Source organism: Lissotriton helveticus, chromosome 5_1, assembly GCF_964261635.1.
Source record: "Lissotriton helveticus chromosome 5_1, aLisHel1.1, whole genome shotgun sequence".
NCBI lineage: Eukaryota > Metazoa > Chordata > Amphibia > Caudata > Salamandridae > Lissotriton > Lissotriton helveticus.
In genome coordinates this window covers 1,012,074,110-1,012,089,735 of record NC_136065.1, presented here as the reverse complement: position 1 = coordinate 1,012,089,735, position 15,626 = coordinate 1,012,074,110, and the positions used below count along the sequence as shown (strand labels likewise).

Below are 15,626 nucleotides of genomic sequence, written 5' to 3'. Positions count from 1 at the left end.
TTACCACTCCTCCTCAATGCCTCACCCCCTTTTTGTACAACGCCCTTTTTGTACAACGCACTTCTCTTTTTATGACATTCCCCCATTCATTGTCGTTTTTCAAATCTCTCTCCTGTTTATCATTATGTATGTAAGTGTAATCCAAATGTCTTTTAACCTTCACCTGTCAATCTAATTTCCTCTTCCCATAGCTCTCCATTTCTCTTCCCTTCCCCATTTTTCTTTTCTTTTTTTATTGTTCTCCTTCTATCCTCCTCTTTTCCTCTATCCTTGTGGGCCACAGTAGAAAGAAAGTATAAAATAATGGCCTTTTTGTTTAAGCCGAAGTACCATTTTCCCAATTTTTTTCTAAAAAAATATAATACTGTATAATATTCATATGTTTTAGAAAGTTCTTGAAATTTGACATATTGCTTTGCCTCTCACCTGGTATTCAATACCAGGTTCCTATGAAATAATTCCATTTGATTTTCTTCAACTTTAATTTGGATATGTTTTATACAAATTAAACTGATACACCAGGATAACAAAGACCCATAATACAGAATAAAATGTTCAATCGCGATTTATTGGATTCAGATGTCTGGACAGCATAATCCACACGCAATAACACACACACAAACTTTAGATAAGCCAGTTTAGGTAGAACAAGATGGGAGGTCTGAATTCAATTTTCCAACCCAACAGGACTATATAAGATGGAGAAAGGCGCTCCTACTCAGTCTGTTGATCGGCTTTGCTGCCTCCTCCTCCCTAGTGGCTTTGCAGCTCCTTTTACAACATCGCACAGCAAAAGCTGCTGGTAAAGTCTCTAAGTTTGTGCATGAAGCAGTATGTCCTCATTTGCACACCCAGGTGCAGTGCAGCATACAGTAAACCAGGAGCCATATGCATTGACCGGATGGAAGACTCACTTAGCACTGGAGAAGGCTATAACTTCCATTTGGCTTTCCCACTTTCTTTTGTTGGGCCTATAAAACATGTGTTGCAAAATCTCTTTTTGACATCTACATTTTCTGGAAACATTGGTTGTATAATATTTATGGTTGGCCTTGGTTAGAGGCCATTTGAAAAGTCCTCAGTAATAGAACCCCAATAATATTAATAATATAGGTGATTTCACAGGAATACGTGCTAAGAAGCAGTAATGCAAAGTACACTGCAAGGTGTCTCTAGTTGCATTTCATCTGAGCGGGGTTCGAAGCAGTATTTGTTTTTTATTCTGATTGGAAGCACATTTTACCAAATTGTACCTTTTTATTTGGATTGTGTGTATGTGTGTGTGCTTTGTGCGGAATGCTCAGAGCCAGCTAGGGCTGATGTTGTTGTGTTGAGGGTGCTGCTGAAGTGAAGGAGAATGTAACTCCGTTAGATAGTTGGTAGAGGGAGAGCTGCATCTCAGTCTTATAGGATTGGAATGCTGGGAGACAGAAGCCAAAATGGCGATCTGTGTCCGGCAGAGAGGGGGTTAGGAGCGATGTCCTTTTCAGTTTCTGTTATGAAGCGTAAACATTTGTGGTCCCAGGGGTAGCTCTTGATTTTTAAGTGCTGCTAGAGGCTCATCTCGAGCCAAAAGTCGTTTCCTTCCTTTGACAACTACATATTGAGAGGTAGGTCATAAGGTAAGTAGGAGCCAGGTGAACCAATAGGACACATCTTTTGGCAGCCATTTCCTGACTAAAACAAAAGATGTATAGGTAGGACAGTGAGAAAATGAGCTGTAATTAGATGGCATGGGACGGCTCTCGAGGGTTACAGAAGCATTGAGTTATCTACTGGAGCAAGTACTGAATAGTACTAGACCTCAAAGTAAATGATACCCAAGTGTGGATCTATCTGGTCTTTGGCGATATTCACGGACCTCTTAGTAGGAATAAACACAGCACACATGCAAGGGATTCTCACAGGGCCAATCTTGCCCTAGCATTGGGCATTTCCCCGGGAGGGTGGGGGCCAGTTTTGCAGCAGAGGCAGCAGCTTTTTTTGGTCACTGGGGCTGGTTTTGCAGCATTGCTGCAATATCGGCCCCCTGTACCATAAGCTGCAGTGCTTCAAACTTACACCGCCCCCCAGGGGTGGCCTTAGGCATGTGCAAGCTGTGCACCAGCACAGGGCCACCAAACCCCAGGGGCCGCCACGCCAATATATATCTTTAATATAATAATCCTCTGAGGATGGATACATATTTGCGTGGCGGCCTCTGGCAGGGAGTTGGCAGCCTCCGGCTCTGTTCCACTTCCAAACACCCTGACCCCCCCCCTCTTCACTGGCCGCCGCACCTGCGTTCCTCCTGGTTCCTGATTGGCTTCTTTTTTTCCCTACCCACTGCTGGCCCACTGGTACAGGCGTATATAACATTGCAAGCAAAATGAAGAGAATTCGAGTACACAAATCTGGTTATTCGAAACGAAAGAGAAAGGCGGCTCAGCAGGCTTTCGTATCATCACAGGAAGGAGCAATCTGGCTCCTCTTTCTAAATGTTATTGTTCTGAGACGAATTCGGAAGGGTAGGAGCAGCCGCAGGTACTGGTCAACGCCTTTTCTGGACGTTTTATTAAAACACCTTCCTGAGCTCCAGGGAGCTCCGCCCCGCCCGGACCCCCTCTTCCGGTGTCCCCTACCTACGCTCCCTGCCCAGGGCCGACATGAGCCTACAGCCACCCCTGCGCCCCCCCACACCTGGTCCTACAAAATTGCCAGGGGTGCTCTGGGTTCCTAGTCCGACCCTGGATTCTCACGCTGGGGTTTAAGCGTGGCATTCAGAAACCATCATGGCAGTGCATATATTCATGCATTATTTCTGTCACGTGTTCACTTAACCAGTGACTGGGCTGATTCATACCCACCTCGGGTACAGGAAGCACTGGAGTGGCACAGGCACTGGCACACAATCGTAAAAGCGTTTGTGAGTACACCACGAAAATGGTAAACGCCAAACGTGTCAAGAAGAATTGTAGACCTGCTTTGTCAAATAAGTATGTGTTTAAAAGGTTATTAAATTATAACAGAATGCTTTTTAAAGGTACACATTTTAATTTTTTACGAGTAGGACACAGAAGCCGTGGCCATGATATATTTGGCTCATCATCAGAATTTAAGTCTATTCTTTAAGTTTGTCTATGCAACGTGGAGACACCTGACTCTATATTATGGACCAACTTGTAAACCCCCGGTTACACCTCTACATAAGAATTTTCTAAAGTTCAGGTCGATGTGGCCTCGGGTTACTGAGAGATTGAGATCCGAGCTCCTGTTTTATCATACAGCCTCATTCGCACGAATACAAACACCAATGGCATTGACAAGATAAACAACACAACTGCCAGCTCCAGTCTCTGCCATCAGAAACTACAATATTCAAAGATAAATAAAATAATGACATAATTGAAAATAAGATTAAATTACCGATTGTTTCATCAACGGTAAAGTCCATCAGTTACAGCGTTTTTCCTTTTTATCAGAGCATTATTCATAGACCTTGAGAACAGAATCTTTGCTTGATATTTGAAGTGTTTGGAGCTGAGCAATACAACTTGTACTCTTGGCACAGGCATGGTGTTAAGAGCAGAGATTGCAATGGCTGTTTCTATATAGCAGTAAGAGACGCTCATTCTATTATGTACATACCTTTTAGAGGATGAAAGTCAAGTCGTCAAGCATTATTCCAAAGTTACAATGACTTTTAAAAAGCTTTATACGAACTTTGCCGGTGCTGCCCCCTCTTGCTGAGGGTAGAAGGGGATCAGGACCACAAGTCCCAGCCTCCCGAGCGGCAGCTGCCGCCAACGTTTGTTTCCTGCGCCTGGAGGCGCTTTAAAATCTTTTGCAGTCTCCCGCAGCGCGGGACACCCATCTTTGCCGTTGCTGCCTCCTGTTGCTGAGGGGAGAAGGGGACCAGGACCACAAGTCCCAGCCTCCCGAGCGCCCGCTGCCGCCAAGGTCTGTTTCCTGCACCTTCAGGGCGCTTTAAAATCTTTTGCGGGCTCCTGCAGTGCAGGACGCGCGCGTCGTGCCCAGGCTGTGCCTGGGCAAAACCCGAGCCAAGGGCGGCCCCGTCTGTAGTAGTCAAAGCCTGGATAAGGCTGGGCTGGGCCACTTCCCTAAGGCCTGCAGCAGGTTTCCTTGACATTCACAGCGGAATACAGCCCAAGGTACAGTGTTTTGTCTTCTCATTTATGCCATGAGAGCGGTCGTGTTTGCCATGCTTAAATTACGTCCATCTATTCTGCTTACCTTATTTCTGTGCTTTATACTCGCTCTTCAGTCAGCTAGGTCATCACGATGGGTAAGAGAAAGGGTGCTTTAAGCGTCTCCAACACAATACCTCCCCCGCTCAACAATTGACAACTTTCTAATCCGAGCTGTGGACATGGTTACAAATGAGATTTAGTTGGTAGAGCGTCGCCTTTCCCTTACATCTGAAGAGACCATTCATCCACCTATTGATCAAAGCCAATGCAATCTGCTATTAACACATAGTGCATCAGTGGCAACAAGCTCAACTGTGGTACCTACGAGCCAGGCTTGTTCTGTGTTGCCGGTTCACAATGTGGGTGAGGGTCCAGTCTGTTCGGGGGTTGTACCCGGAGGGGGGCCTGTGTCAGGTTTAATTAGCATAGACGGTGGCGATCAGCTTTGCAATTCTGCAGGGGAGAGCGGGCCAAGAGCTAAGCGGAGGAGGAAAATTGCTAAATCTACCAAGCTGAGAAACTCTGTCAGAAGCACCAAACTTCCTTTGCATAATAAGGCTACAGATGGAGTCCTGACTGGGGGATTGGTTGAGGGTAACGAGAATACTTGGCATGGTTTGAGTAAATGCCTTGGTGAGCTCTTGGACTCCAAATTACGCCCCATTTTTGAACGTTTAGCGAAAATTTTATCTAATCTGGCAAAGTCGCTGGATCCCAGAACTTCCACTTGTACCCAGTACTTGGCTCTGATTTTACTCTTACTATTCCCTCTCAGAGCAATGCCGTCGTACAGCCACATGTCAACTTACCAATAACCCATCCTGTCACACAACAGGCAGTCCGTGCCCCAAATCAGGCCATTTTTCCTGTGATAGACCTTCCCCCAGCATCTGCTCCGTACATCGTTGCATTGACTAATGCGCCCAGGTTCACCCAAATCAACATAGAAACCACTAGAGGCCTGATGAACAAATCCATACACTGGCTGAATAATAACATCACTGGTAACTGGGACATATCTAAAGACATTGTGATGGCTAGACAGGTGGGAGGCATTGGGGCCAGTGGTCATGGAAACAATGGAGATGTTATTATGGTCATTTTTTGTACCCCGACAGTAGTGAAGGAAATACTGCACAAAGTTAGTATGTGAATGGTTAAAACTAGTTCCACAAGATAGTCCCACTTGGCTTCTTTTACCAGCATTTTGCGAATCAATACCGTACTCCGGATAGCCTTGTCCTCTGTGACTGTGCCGCCTAGACCCCCTCCTTCGGTATCACTCCATTTGGCCAACAGATTTGCTCCATTGGTCAGCCTGGAAGATATCAATTGACAGTTGAAGGTGGTGGTTGTGTGTTCTGAAATCCAGGAGGTGGACAGGTCATCTGAAAAATTAGTTTTTGCTACCCAATTGCCACCCTCTCCCCGACATAATCCTCTGCCCATGGGGCTTGGACATATGGAGAAGGTTGGGTCTCCTTGTAATTCCACCCCTGCTGTACAAGTGAATAATTCTTTTTCACATGATCTTCGGGGTGCAGGACGTGGTATTGAGAATTCTGAGGAGGCTCTTGATAGGCTAACCACTGTTCCCTAACTGCCCCCTGGTCTGTTTCATAACCCTCCCCTTTAGGGGCCAGTGTGTGTGTGTGGATAACAATAAGGTTCAAATAGATGGATCACTGACTAAATATCGAAGGTCAAAAAATCAACCTACAAAAATATCGTAACAAAAATATTGATGTAAAAAATATCGACATCCTATCTACAACAAGGTAAGTACAAAAATATCGGAAACAAATATTGATATCAAAAATATCGTTTTATATGTAAAATAAACGAAATAATACTTATAAATATAATAAACATAGTTATAAATATATTATAATGTTTCAAATTAATAACTAATATATATAATGTAACCAAACATTAATTAAACATATACATATAATATAAACATTTAATTAATAACCATATTTAATCAATATTTTAATAACTTATACATCATTAAAAACATATTAAAAATAACAAATACATCAATACACACAAAACAATAACATAAATATTAATTAAATAATTATGTGAAAAATGTAAAAATATATATTTTTAAAAATGAATTATATACTACATTAGCTAAATAATACAAAAAATATTAAATAACAGAGTGCATAAAACTACTATTTCAACTCCCAAAAAACAACAGTAAGGAGAATGTTAGATAGCGTAAGGCTTAAAATTACTATTCCAACTCCAGATAGTGGAACAGTAGGGAAACGGTTGGAAAGTGTAGGGGTAAAACTTACTATTCCCACTCCAGAAAGTGCAACAGTAGGGAAAGTGTTGGATAGCGTAGGGGTAAAAATTGCTATTCCCACTTCAGAGAGTGCAACAGTAGGGAAAGTGTTGGATAGCGTAGAGGTAAAGATTATTATTCCAACTCCAGAGAGTGCAACAGTAGGGAAAGTGTTGGATAGCGTAGGGGTAAAAATGACTATTCCAACTCCGGTGAGTGGAACAGTGGGGAAAGCGTTGGATAGCGTAGAAGTTAAAAACAACATACGTAAAAATAATTAAAATATTTTAAAATGATTAATGAATTAATTATTAAATAACTATAAACTATCTACAAATACGCAAAAAAACATAAATACAATGAATAATTAATTAACAATAAATTAATAATAAATACTAATAAATAATAAATAATTAATATTAACAATTAAAACATATTTTTCCAAAAATGTAACAACAAGAACATATTAATCATTAAAAAGTAATTAATTATTAACAAATATTGAACAATTAAATAATGTTTTATACCAAAAAATCTTAATTATTGAAATGAATTACCAATCAAAAATGACTTGTTAATGTATTCATTAAAAATATCAATATTAATTTTATAATATTTAAATACCAATTATTGATTAAACAACAATACATCAATATTCATAAACAAAAAATTATACTTTTAAATATTTAGCAATTAATAATTAATGTGCAATAAATTATCAATACCCAACAATTAATTTAATAATTACTTAATTTCATTTCAATTACTTCCAACACGATTCCCCTATAAACGCACAACACACTCCAATAATGAAATAATCCACTTAACTTAATTATTAATTAATCAATTAATAAAAATTAATTACCAATTAATAAACATTAATTACAAATTAATACAAATTAATTACCAATGAATAATTAACAATAATATAATTATCAATGCCAATTAATGAAAATAAATTATTACTTAATTACATTTAAATTACTTTCCACCCTATTCCCTAAAAACCCCACAACCCGCTACAGAACTTAAACACTAAAATTAATCAAAATGTATTTATAATTCATAAAAATGAATAATTAATTTAGTATAATTAAATTACTTCCCACTCTATTCCCCTATAAACCCACAAACCGCTATGGTACTAAAACACAAAATTAACTTAAAGTAGTAGTACACTTAACAAAAAACATATCACATATACATATTAAATTATTAATAAAATACATGACAATAATCAAATATCGATATTAGTAACATCGATATATTTGATATCGATATTACTAATTTCGATATTACTTACATCGATATTAGTAACATCGATATATTTGATATCGATATTACAAACTTTGATATTAAAAACATCGATATTACTTAACTAAGGGTCGATATACTGTCCATCGAAAATCTTGACATCGATATTCTGTACCATCGAAATTAAAACATCGATATTAGTGTAGGTCGATATTTTAATTTCGATATTTTGGCTACTCACCCAAATAGATAATGTTGAATTGAAAATGTTAAGTTGGAATATAGCTGGAGTAACTTCAAAGATTATATTGGAGGGTTGGCGATCCTTTAGTTTGACTTTCAATATAGTCTTTTTGCATGAAACTTGGGAGAGTAAGGATATCGCATTTGATGGGTTTACGTGTTTTAGCCTGCCCGCTATTCCATCTAAAGTAGGTAGAGCTAAAGGGGGTCTGTCGGCCTGGTTTCAAGTGGAAATTGCTGGTCTGACTGTACAGTTATCACAGGAACAGGGGGAAGCGCAGGCCTTTTGTCTTACTTGGAATGATGGTAATAAGCTGTATTTGTTAAAATTCAATAATAATATTTTTCTAACAAAGGGGACTTCCACGGCCTATTTGTGCTGATTGATATGCTTGCGGAGAAAGAGGCTTGAGCAGATCGTCCCTTTAAGCTGCTGATGGCAGGGGGCTTCAATGGGAAATTGGGGCATTGTCTGTCTTTTTCCCCAACTAACTTTGAGCCAATCTCCCAAGAGCTGGACCATAATATTATGGATGCTAGGTGGCGGGTCCACATTTTCTATTTGCTAGAACAGGGTATGGTTAATCGGGCCCCCAAACTGGCACACCAACACATTCCCACCTTTATAGGACGGGGTGCAGAAAGCACGATTGATTATATATTCGCCACTTGGAGCATGTTTCCCCTTATTAAGGACTGTGAGTTCCTTATTCAGTACTATAGTGATCACAATCCGATCTCTGCAAAGATAGTGCTCCCATATATGCGCCAGACGCCCAAGCCTCCACTTACCCAGGCACTATCCACTAAGGATGCCGGGCGTAGGGTGGTTTGGCATACAGCGAACATGAACCGCATAATGTTGCAGGTGATATCCATCAGTTCTGCCCTGATGCATAGCTGTAATTGCATGCCATGCAATTCAGCCAGCATCATATCTAGTTTTGTAGATCTATTAGATAAAGTCAAAATTATATTCTCTAGACCCATTACCCAGCCTTACCTTCAAGCACATTCATGGTTTGACAATGCCTGCAGAGAAGATAATAACATCTAACGCAGGGCTCTAAAGCAAAAACCTAGAGACCTGATTACGATTAGGGAGAGCAGGAAACTGTATAAACTTGTCACAAAAAAAGAGAAAGTTGGCCCTGAAGGAGGAGAAGTGGGAATTAATAGTGGGAGCTTGTTGTTCCAAAGATCCCAAAGCCTTCTGGAAAGCAGTACAGTCAGTCTTATCTCCCAATTTACCAGGTGACACAGTAACCTTCCATATATCACCTGAGACTTAGGTGATGCATTACGCTGGTCTCTATTCCATTGATTCTGGTGCGACTGTTGTGTCAGTACAGTCAGAATTTGTATGTCAAAATCTTGTTTTTAATGAAGAGGTAGTCTGGAAGGCAATTGATAATAGTAAAGGCAAGAAGGCTCCAGGGCCAGATGGAATTTCATTGGACTTATTTAAGGAAGATCCAGCATTCTGGACTCTGGCACTCACTGCAGTTTTTAACTCAGTTTGTAGCGAGGGAGTGCCAAAGTCTTAATGCACATTGGTCATAATGCCTATTACCGATATTCCTTTTGGATTCTTCCGTCAAAGTAATCGGGAGAGTTGTGGTAGATCACCTTTTGGACTGGATTAACGTCAACCACATTTTGGCCCCCAGTGAGTATGGCTTTAGAAAAGAGCTAGGCACAATCAAACAGTGCCTCAACATTCACCTTATTTTGGCCAAATATAAATACGCAAAGGGTGTTCCCATTCATCTGGCTTTTATGCACCTGACAAGTGCGTTTGACTATGTCTCACGCTCTAAGTTGTGGGACATCTTAACTAACATGGGAGCCGACGCGTGCCTGGTCTCCTTTCTGAGGCTTCTCCATCATGATCTTTCCGCTTCAGTGAGGTATTGCAATGCCGGAGAATGTTCTGAGCTGTTCAATATTAAGCGCGGGGTGCACCAAGGTTGTGTCCTTGCCCCAATCTTATTTCTCCTCTATACTAACAATTTGGAGAACACTTTAGATACAGTTGGGGTTGACGTCCCGCAAGTGGAGAAAACGGCAGTGCCAGTGCTACTCCATGCGGATGACGCAGTACTTCTGGCAAGGACTGTGAAAGGCCTAAAAAAACAAATTGCCAGATATTTCTGTTTTATGAAGGACCTGGGGCTGGAGCCAAACTATAAGAAAACTTTTATAATGATTTGTGGCCCCAAAAATACTAAATCCTGATGTTTGAACGTGGAGGGCAAGAAGCTGGAGAGGGTTAGTTCCTTCCAGTGTTTAGGCCTGGGATTTGAGGAAGGTTGCACATGGCACACTTTTATAAAAAAACAGAATGATACGATACACGTGAGCAGTTTGGACCACCTTCTCCCTTACAATATCCATAGGTAAAAAGTTAATTGCCCCAATTTTAGTGATCTAGAATCCTAAATGTATAACGATTTTAACTTATGGCATGGGTATCTGGGGATGTAGGGATGTACATGCTATACAGAATGAGGAGAATAGATTTTGTCGTAGAGCTTTAGGAGTTCCCCCTTCATCGCTGCATTTTTCCCTTCATTTGGAGCTAGGTCTTGCTTATGTACAAGATTTTATAAATGCAGCACCTTTAGCCACCTGGTGTTCCATCTGGGCAAATGAAGAAGCTGAACTAAACCGGGAAATTATTAAAGGCTGTTTAACCCTTTCCGTACTGCGCACGTTCAGCGGACGTCGCGTGCACTACCTCGGTAGTGCTGCGCACGTCTGCTGAACGTCGTGGCCCCGCCCGTGCAATAGAACGTTCCGCACCAGCGTGGAACGTTCAGTGCAGCGGAGGGGTAACGTTGTTCCTGAGGCCTTTCTATTCCTTAGCTACAATACATTAAGCTTTGCCTCATGGACCTTGGTTGTGTGTCTCTGTTTGAGCACCCAGAATCAATTGGCAAAGGGAACCAACAGAGGGTGTTTGATAGCTCCCGGAAGCACAGAGAATCCTCTAGGGTATTGTTTGAAGTGTCCAAACCCACTGTCAGAGAATATTGCCGTATTCAAGTAGCTTCCACTATTGCCCCGTATATTTTATATGTAAATAACATTCACTATAGGAATTTACTGACCAGATTTAGGCTGGGGTCTTTTCGCTGGTTGATATGCTTTCCTTTGGGCCAGTATTCTTCTGAAACTATTACCCCTTGCCCTTGTGATAAACATTCGAGCCAATCTCTTCTACATTTTGTCTTTTTTGTCAATTTTACCTTCTATTTACTAGGACATTTTTATTACCACTTTTGCGCAGGTATACGTTTTCTAAATGTAAAGCGGCTTTGTATTTTCTCCAGTAACTTAATGACTGTGATGTTTGCTTCGCTGTTGCAAGCTTTCTGAAGTGCACCTTAGCAAAGAGAAGGAGCATGTTGTTTTAATATCAATGCACTTTAACAGCCCCTGTATTTATTGTATTTGTATTGCTGCTGAAATGCTTATTGTTTCTGCTAACTCTTTTATAAGACTGATGTTAATATTTTAATGTTATTGGTTTATATCTGCTGCTTTCCAGTTCATCTGTACTGCCACTTTAGCTTCGATCAAACCATTATCTTTGCCTGCATTGTGATTGTAATTTTCATAAATGAGTTTTGATTTTAATGTTGTTTGTTGTTATGTGTACCTTTTATGACCTGTCTTCAGAAGGTCGACTAAAGAAAAAAATGATTGACTGATTGGCACAGACATGGACATAAGACCAGAGATTGCAATGGCTGTTTCTATATATCAGTAAGAGCTTCTCATTCTAATATATATATAGCTTTTAGAGGATAAAAGTTGAGCCGTCAAGCATTATTCCAAAATTACAATTACTTTTTATTCAATTTATACAAACGTTTTAATATTCTCTTATATAATCAGTATAATGCAATTATATTAAAATAACAATTTCAAACAAACATAATCCTGAAATGTTCACATGATCCAGTACTTTAAGTGGGATGAAAAAGGTGTGGGGGGTCGCCTTAATGGGCGTGGCCAAAGAAGCTTAACTAGAATTATTTTCCAAGAGGAGTGGCTGTGTAATTTATGCTGTTGCTTAAAACAGGTAAAGTGCAATACTGGGCTTCATGCAGTGTGCCACCTGCCCAGTATTTGGGTGAGGTTTCTGTTACTGCATCTATACATGTAACACAACAAAAATATGCCTAAAATAAGCCAGCCCTATTGTTTTTGCCAATGCTTGATAGTAAAATAAGTAGCAACAATGGAATAAGTAGTATTAATTAGGATTGAAAATGTATCAGTGGTGAATATATGGGACTGTGAATTAACCACCACTAAGGGTCTCTGAAAGAGGTAGTGGTCTTCGAAGTGCCCCGTCACTCTCGCTTTTCTCTTCACACCACTTTCCTCTGCAGTCTCTCGCTCTCAGACGTGTATGCCCTTTTTATCCCACTCCATTCTGAAATCCTCCCTCTGCCTATTTCACAAGGCATTTTACGTCCTGCCTTGAAACATTAGCATTCATTTTTTGCTTCCTCCCTACAACTTTTAGTAATGATGTGCACAAACTTATGGCCCATCATGTCAGAGAATAGTTACACCATGGCAGTGGATATGTTCTGAATGAATTGAGCAAAACAACAAATTCACATCACCTTTAAGGTATTAACAGATACAAACATTGCTAGAGTTTTTACTAATTTTTTTGTGACTTGTCGACATTTTACCCCTTTCGACATAAATAAAGAATTAGCACGTTCTCTAAGGATTCTCAGATTAATTTTGATTTGGTTTCACAGCTCTTCAATTTGTGTTTTGCGTCAGTACAATTGTGTTTGTTGTCCTCAATAACTGTAACACCATCAAGAGGAGCACTGAATTGATCATCACCGAAAGTGTTTTTTACCTTGCATTCCTGGCAGCAGAGTCCATGTGCACACACTGCGTCCGGTTTCAACGTGCAGGTACTGGCATTGCAGCACGGATTTGTGCATTCCTTGAAAATACAATAAAGAGAAGTTCAAGAACAGGTGTTAGTTCTTTGCACCCTGATCCAGCACACCATAAAGAAAATACACGTGCTGCTATATGAAAAATATTGCACGTGCGCCATCAGAGCACACTTACATACATCGAGAACTTCATTCGTATTTCACAAAGCTTTAACACTTAAGGCCCGATTTCGATGTGGGACGGACCTGAGTCCGTCCAACATCAATTAGGTACTTGGAGCAACCGACCTCCTGTCGGCAGTCCCAACCCAGCAATTAGGATGCAACCAAACACTGTTCGGTCGCACTCTTATTCCTTACAATGGGAGCATGCATTCCGGTCACTCTGCATCCCTGCACCCTGTGGTAGGCACCGTGCCTGCCATGGGGTGCAGGGATCAACAGGGGGGGCCAAAGCTGTCCCCTCGACCTCCAATCGGAGGCTGTGCACCCATGGGGGCCCTGGTGGGGGCCCCCAAAGTTGACTTCCCCCAACCTTTCTGTATCAGAAAGGCCAGCACAGAAAGTCTGTCGGAATCCGACATTGTAATCCCTCAGGCGGAAAGAGCCGCATTTGGGATTACTGGAGGCTTTCCAAATGACAGACGGGCTCTCTAAGCCCGTCAGAAGCCATTCAGAAATCCAGTTCAGATTCATCATCATCATCATTAAGTCTTTATTTTGAATAAAAATCATAAAAGACAATACAATTTGGAACCAGATTAAAAGATCGAAATACATCAAAGTAGAACATTAACAATTACTATAAATTTCATAGTCATGGGTGTTTAGCACAAGTGTACATTAAAAGGTGATGCACAAAAAGATAACAGGTCCACAGTTAGAGTATACTCAAAATATTAAATAGTACAGTATGCTAAAAAATCTTTAACAAATCTCCCACCATGATTGGTGTGACACTCATAAAATCCTATAAATAGGTGGCCAGTTTAGATACACTGTAGTTGGTGCAACACAGTACATTTAGTTATTTAGTTATTCGCCCCCAGCAATATACGTGGCAAAAAAAATTATTAACATTGCCTCCTCTCCTTAGCACGTTTAGCCCACATCTAGCTTAGAAATTTGGCGACAGCAATCACAGTAGATTCATTCATGGATGTTTTTAGAATCCTTAACCACTTGGATGCTAAGCCTATTTGTTGATTCCCATGTAATTTCCATTGAAACCAATGGAAACTCCATGACGAGCTGGGCTCGTCATGAGCGTCGAAGGGGTTAAAGCTTCGCTACTTAGCCTAGTCCCCTGGATTAGACAGATAGGTTTTAGCCATCTATGCCTAGGTATTTTATAGGCTGGACAAGCAAATAAAATGTGTGTCAGTGATTAGTTCTGTGTGGGGCAAAATGGACTTTTTCTGTGATTCAAAGCATTTACTGGCGAATAAATTGGTGGGAAGAGATCCCACCCTAAATTGATGATACGGTTTCCTATCTTTTTTGGAGGTGATGAAATCCCAGTACTTTTCATACTCCCCTTCATACTTATGTTCTAAAAAGTCTCTGGATAACGATGATCTTGTTAAAGCAGAGAAGCGCTTCATTTCGATCATATTCCAATATGCTGTCTTATATTCGCTCTTTGAAGGAAAAGAGTTTTCCATGGGATTTACCCACAGTCTACTCATTCCCATCTCTGACAAAGTAATTTTTACTCGTCTCAGCCATGGAATTTTGTGTATGCTTTCAGCCTCCCTGACTTCCAAAAGTGCTTGTGCATACTGGGACAGCTCCGGAGTAACCCAGAGTCTTCTCCAGTACGCTACTGGTCTAAATTGCGCCATATCTTCAATAGAATAACAGCCAAGATCTAAAAATAGGGGCAATAAGGGAGTTCACTGTGGAAGACCAGTCAATACCCTAATAAATTTGTTTTGGGCTGTTATAAGGGGGGCAAGGTTGTAGTAGCCCCACAATACGTCCCCATACAAGACAGAGGCACTAATTTTTGTGTTATAAATTTTTAAAACTGGTGCAACAGGTTTGGTGTATGAAAGTCGCTGCTCCTTCAACAGGGCACCTGACAGCTGAGCATGCCTAAGAGTCAGTAGATTGATCTGAGGCTTCCAACTAAGTTTACTGCCAATTGTTACCCCCAAATAAGTAAAGTTCTGAGTCTGTTCCAGAATACCTTCCTTCATTTCTACTCTACCATTTATCACCTTGTGCTTATGTAGGACCATACATTTTGTTTTCTCCACATTCACTAGGAGATCATGGTCCTAACAAAACTCCTCAAATCTCCCCAAAGCAGACTGTAAACCCTTCTGAGTCTTGGAAAGTATTAGGGTGTCGTCTGCAAACATAAGTAGGGAGATCTTCAGGCCTGCTAAGGTAGGAGCATCAGTGGGGACATTCTGGAAGTACTGGACTACCCTATTGATATACAATGAAAAAAGGGTTGGTGCTAGAACGCACCCCTGTCGAACCCCTTTAGTTATAGGAAACCTTTGTGTAACACTCCCTTGGGTATCCCAGCGTACCTGTGCATAATTTGCGTCATATAGAGTAACTAAAAAGCCAAAATTTCTAGTGGCATACCTAATTCCAAAAAGGTTCCCTACATTTTGGCACAGGGAACAAGGTCAAAAGTCGACTTAAGGTCGACAAATGCAGCATAAATTGTACCCCCACCTAAAATTA

General features: G+C 40.7%; 1 protein-coding gene across 1 annotated transcript in view; it reads right to left on the bottom strand.

The window, feature by feature from the left end:
- The window catches only part of ADAM12 (ADAM metallopeptidase domain 12), a 1,594,455-nt gene that overhangs the window by 450,823 nt on the left and 1,128,006 nt on the right, over positions 1-15,626 (bottom strand). Inside the window, exon 11 of the mRNA XM_078640467.1 lies at positions 12,878-12,967. Within this exon, the coding sequence (XP_078496593.1) occupies positions 12,878-12,967 (90 nt within the window). The remainder of the gene's footprint in view (positions 1-12,877; positions 12,968-15,626) is intronic.